Genomic DNA, 5,352 nt, shown 5'->3' with positions numbered 1-5,352 from the left:
TATCTCACCTTAAAACATAAGTCTCTCATTTTTATCATGTGAAATACGTAGCATTCAGGGAAAGTTGTGAGATCCAGGATAAGAAACACACTTTTGCTTAATCAGAAAATGCAGTCTTGTGGCTTAACCTCTGCACTATGATGCTTCTCTGACTTTGCTCATCCATGTGGCAGAGGCAGCTGTCTTAATGCAGTATAGGATTGAATCCATCACATGAGGTGAGGGGAGAAAGCCAGTGATGGGAGTGGTCACATCTTTGTCACCCACCATCTGCATTAACTTCTAGAGAGTGGTTGAAAATTCGAGCTTTCAGGAGTCAATTGTAATGGATGAAGAATGAGATGAATTCTGGCCAGATAACTAGAACCACAGTGCTCATAATAGTATTACCTGCTTGTTTCTCAGATCATTTTGTAAGAAACTGAAGGAAGGCAGTATGAGTGCTGAATAGGACAACTGGCTTAGAGTTTGCTTTCCAGACTTAAGAATGAGACAAAGGGTGAATTTTGTGAACTTAGTTAAGAGACATATTTCCCTCTTCATGAGTTCTTACTGAGCTTGTGATCTGGGCCATAACAGAACTCAGAGCATTCAGGGGCTTTGCCACTACTGTGCTGACCTACATCACCATGGATTACCAATAATAGGATTTGCCACTCGGAAGCTTGGACTATACTTATTCAAAACTTGCAAGGTAGTTCCTTACAGAGGAATATGGCTTCAGTTTCTCATTATTTCCTGCTAGTTCTGGTCTTTCTGGATTCACACGCAGCTCAACCATCCTGTCTGCCAGGATGTATCTGTTCAGAGGACAGTTTCGGCAGGTGCGCTGTGCTGACAGGATGCCAGGAGGTTGTAGGGGATGGGCTTTCTTTGGGGATGATGTGGAGTGGGAACAGGCCTAGATTTGGCAGGAAATCAACAAAATCTCTAGTTAGTGCGGAACTTTGGAGAACTGTGCACTTTACCAAAATGGGTCTCTTTTATTTCATGTGAATAACATCTATTTTTTCTTTTAATTCATACATTTAATGCCAGAATAAACCTGTTCTCACTTCCCTGATGTTCATCTTTTTTGAAAGATATATGTATTTATTTTAGAAAGAGAGAGAGAGAGAGTGTGTGTGAGAGAGCATGTGTGAGTGAGGGGAGGGGTAGAAGGAGAGAGAGAGGTGAGGTAGACTCCCTGCTGAGCTGGGAAATCATGCGTGGCTCGATCTCAGGACCCTCAGATCATGATCTGAGGGTAACCAAGAGTCAGTTGCTTAGCTGACTGAGCCACCCAGGTGAGCCACCCCCTCTCCCATGTTCATCTTAAAGCTTTTGTGCTTTTGTGGTTTCTTGTACAGGGCTCTGCAATGCATGTCTATCTCTTTGGGAAAGATCCCAAAGAACCATCCTGAAGAGTTAAAGCTGTTGAGAATTGAAAATTCACCCTTATTTGAACTGCCCCAAGGGTCCTTCATCAACATGAGCACGTTGGAATACCTCTGGCTTAATTTTAACAATGTCACTGTAATACACCTAGGAGCCCTGGAACACCTGTCAGAACTGAAAGAGCTGAGACTGGAAGGGAACAAACTCTGTTCAGTACCATGGACAGCATTTCAAGCCACTCCTCTCCTGAGAGTCTTGGATCTCAAACACAACAGGATTGATGTGCTCCCTGAGCTAGCTCTTCAGTTTTTGGTCAACCTGACCTACCTAGACCTATCCTCCAATAGACTTACAGTTGTATCCAAGAGTGTCTTCTTGAACTGGCTGACCTACCAGAAACACCAGCAGCCTGGCTGTGGAGCCAAGATTCTCTCCAGCATGGTGCTGGCGCTGCATAACAACCCTTGGCTATGTGACTGTCGCCTACGGGGACTTGTCCAATTTGTAAAGTCCTTCAGCATCCCAGTCATCCTGGTGAATTCCTACCTGATATGCCAACGCCCTCTCTCCAAGGCAGGGCAGCTTTTTCATGAAACTGAGCTCAGTGCTTGCATGAAGCCACAGATCTCAACCCCCAGTGCCAGTGTCACCATCCAGATGGGACAGAATGTGACCCTGAGATGCCTGGCACGGGCCAGCCCTTCACCAACCATTGCATGGACTTATCCCCTGAGCATGTGGAGGGAATTCGATGGTAAGCCACAGGCACGTCTCAATGTATCTGGGGGAATAGTGAGGCCTTACAGCAACCCTACCCTCAGTAGGGAGGTTCTAAACTGGATCAGTGGTGAAGTAAGGGTTTGGGTAAGATTGGGATGGGCCTGAATTACACCCACCACAGCAGGAAAGTTTCCAAGATAGTGTTCCACTATTGGCATGATTTTAAATGGTTGCATACAGATCCCTATGGGATGTGTGTGTGTGTGTGTGTGTGTGTGTGTGTGCATATGTGAATATATATATTGGAGTTGACTTGATATAGTGTATAAATATTATAAAATTATATATGAACAAATATGTTCTTTGAGAGTCTTCTAGATGCAAAATACTATATACCATGTATTATTATTTTTTTAAAGATTTTTTATTTATTTATTTGATAGAGATAGAGACAGCCAGCAAGAGATGGAACACAAGCAGGGGGAGTGGGAGAGGAAGAAGCAGGCTCATAGCAGAGGAGCCTGATGTGGGGCTTGATCCCAGAACGCCGGGATCACACCCTGAGCCGAAGGCAGATGCTTAACAGCTGTGCCACCCAGGCGCCCCTATACCATCTATTTTTAAATCATAGAATTTCTTACTAGGACTGATTCTAGATGTTATCTATTACTTATTTCCTAAAATTCCTGGAGCAGACTCATTTGGGGTACTTGTTCGAAATAAGATTTCCAGGCCCCTGCCCTGGAGATTCAGATTCCCTGTGTCCAGGGGAGGGCCTGAGAATAATGTATATTAACAAATGTTCCCTCTTCTTCCCTCCTCCTTCCCATGTAATTCTTATCATTGGGATAGGTTGGGAATTCCTAGATATTGACTGAATTTTACACTTCCCACCACTATGTTGTTCAGACCTTATTGGCTTGAAGTTGTAATACTGGGACCCTGGGCGAGGAAGTGACCTCCATGGGACCCACCACTGGGATTCAATCCTGCCTCTCATGTCCTGAAACTCTATGCTCTGTTTTCATACCTCAGCTGGAATCACCTTTAATGCTACCCTGAAGGGTTGGGACACATCACAAGGCCAGGGATGGCCTCCTTTGGGATATCTTAAAGTTGTCTAGAAAACAACTAGAAATAGGAGTAAAACTTGAGAAATATAGTCAGTTACCCATATATTTGTTATGCATAGTGACAAACCGCTGGGAGACTTAAAAATACCTAATGAACTGAACTGTTGACTTTTCCCCCATCATTTTAATCACATCTTATTGGGTTGAGATTAAATACCAGTGAAGGAGAAATGTAGGATTTATTGTTGTAGCATCTTGAAGAACAGTGAGATGCATGCAGATGTTTTTTTAATGCTCTGTAGTCAGTTTCTTTGGTACCGTGTTATACATATTCTCTCAGTAATAACAACAGCTCACACTGAACACTTACTATCAAACTTAGGGAATGAGTACTATTATCATCCCATTTTACTAATGAGGAAATTGAGGCCAAGAGAATCTAAGCAACTGGTCCAAGACCATATACTTATTTAGGGATAGAATCTAGGCATTTGGCTCCAGGCTCTGAGCCTCTCTATATCTGGGAGATAAAAAGGCAATTCTTTTAAATATTTTTTTAAGATTTATTTTTTTATTTTAGAGAGAAAGAGAGAGCACAAGTGGGGGAGGGGCACAGGGAGAAGGAGGGAGGGGGGAGAAGCCAACTTCCTGCTGAGCATGGAGCCCAACACGGGGCTCTATCTCACGACCACGTGATCATGGCCTGAGCTGAAACCAAGAGTAGGATGCTTAACTGACAGAGACACCCAGGCACCCAAAAAGGCAATTCTTGAAGCTCACAATATCACACGGTTGCAAGGGATCTCCCCAAAACCATGCTGTTAGCACAGCAAGGCTTCCGGTGGTGGTTTGGTGGGAGCAGCTAGTGAAGTTGGAAGTGGGGTCTTTATAGGCAGAAGAATGAGGTTCCAGATCAGTCACTGCCTCTGAACATCTCTCACTATGGGCAAGTTGCTTAATCATTCCAACCCTCAACTTCTTATGTATAAAACTGGGGTGCTTACCTTACAGGGTTGCTGAGAGGCAAATACCGGGAACCAACCATACGCTTAACAAATGATCACTTTCAGCTTAAAAAAAAAATAACTGGCATTGCTGAACACTGTCCAGCTTTCTATCAGAGACGTGTTTATCAGAGCTGTCTCGCTCTCTCTCCACCCAGTGTTGATGTCGTCTACTGCAGAAGATACTGCTCTGTCGGAACTGGTCATACCTGCCGCCCACCTGGTAGACAGAGGCAATTACACCTGTGTGGCCTCCAACTCCATTGGCAGGAGCACCCTCGTCATCTCCCTCCACGTCCAGCCCGCCCAGGCCCTGCCTGCACCCCATGCTCCCTCTTTCCCTTCCGATGGCAATGCCTATGTTGACCTGCGGGTCGTCAAGCAGACGGTGCATGGGATTTTGCTGGAGTGGTTGGCAGTGGCGGATGCCGCTGAGGAGAAATGTTTCACCCTCTACCTTGCATGGGATGAAACGCTCAGGAAGGAGGTGGTGCACATCGGCCCCGGAATCAACACATACACCGTGGAGGACCTCCTTCCCAGCACGAAATATGAGGCATGTCTCAGCCTGGAGGGCCAGCCCGCACGCAGGGGCCGGTGTGTGGTCTTTGTGACGGGCAGAGACCACGGCGAGCTGGAGGCACGGGAGCGCCTGCTGCACGTCACTGTGGTCCTGTGTGCTGTGCTGCTTGCGGTGCCTGTGGGCGCCTACGTGTGGGCAGCCCAGGCTCCCCACTGCTGCAGGGAGTGGGGGCTTCACTGCTGTCGTCAGCGCAGGAAGACCCCCAGGTGCCCCCGAGCAGCGCCGCAGCACTGGGACTGCGCCTACAGAGAGCACATAGCTGTCTGTGAGGACGGCCTGGGCCCCAGAGATGCTGAAGGGGATGAGGATAAAGACAGAGAGGAAGACTGGGGCTGAACAGCTCAGGCTGGACATGGTGGGGAGGGTGGTATGGAGTATGGGCCTTTAGTCCCTAAACCAACCCTCTGTGGCATCTCAACTTGGCTTGACCCATTTATTCAACACTATTTATTGAGTGCTTACTCTGTTCCAGGCACTGACCTTGACACAATGATCAGGAAGACACAGTTCTTCTTGGAAGGGATGTCTGTGGAGCTTTGACCTGTCCAATTAATTATCTTATTATACATGGTGGCTGGAAATCAATAAATGTTAC

General features: G+C 46.4%; 1 protein-coding gene across 1 annotated transcript; it reads left to right on the top strand.

Annotated features, from left to right (window-relative positions):
• Window positions 1-714: 714 nt before the first annotated feature.
• LRIT2 (leucine rich repeat, Ig-like and transmembrane domains 2) lies at window positions 715-5,093 on the top strand. Its single transcript, XM_002915388.1, has 3 exons — window positions 715-824; window positions 1,350-2,131; window positions 4,333-5,093. The coding sequence occupies exons 1-3, from the start codon at window positions 715-717 to the stop codon at window positions 5,091-5,093; spliced, it is 1,653 nt and encodes a 550-aa protein (XP_002915434.1).
• Window positions 5,094-5,352: the final 259 nt, after the last annotated feature.

Source organism: Ailuropoda melanoleuca, chromosome 6 (genome assembly GCF_002007445.2).
Source record: "Ailuropoda melanoleuca isolate Jingjing chromosome 6, ASM200744v2, whole genome shotgun sequence".
NCBI classification, from domain to species: domain Eukaryota; kingdom Metazoa; phylum Chordata; class Mammalia; order Carnivora; family Ursidae; genus Ailuropoda; species Ailuropoda melanoleuca.
The sequence above is the reverse complement of the archived record's forward strand: the minus strand, read 5'-3'. Positions and strand labels throughout refer to the sequence as shown.

Bases quoted from the DNA above. Each gene is read 5' to 3' on its own strand.
- LRIT2 (XM_002915388.1), top strand. From the start codon at position 715: ATGGCTTCAGTTTCTCATTATTTCCTGCTAGTTCTGGTCTTTCTGGAT. The intron at 825-1,349 runs GTGCGCTGTGCT...TTTCTTGTACAG, and splicing joins TCAGAGGACAGTTTCGGCAG to GGCTCTGCAATGCATGTCTA. The intron at 2,132-4,332 runs GTAAGCCACAGG...CTCTCCACCCAG, and splicing joins CATGTGGAGGGAATTCGATG to TGTTGATGTCGTCTACTGCA.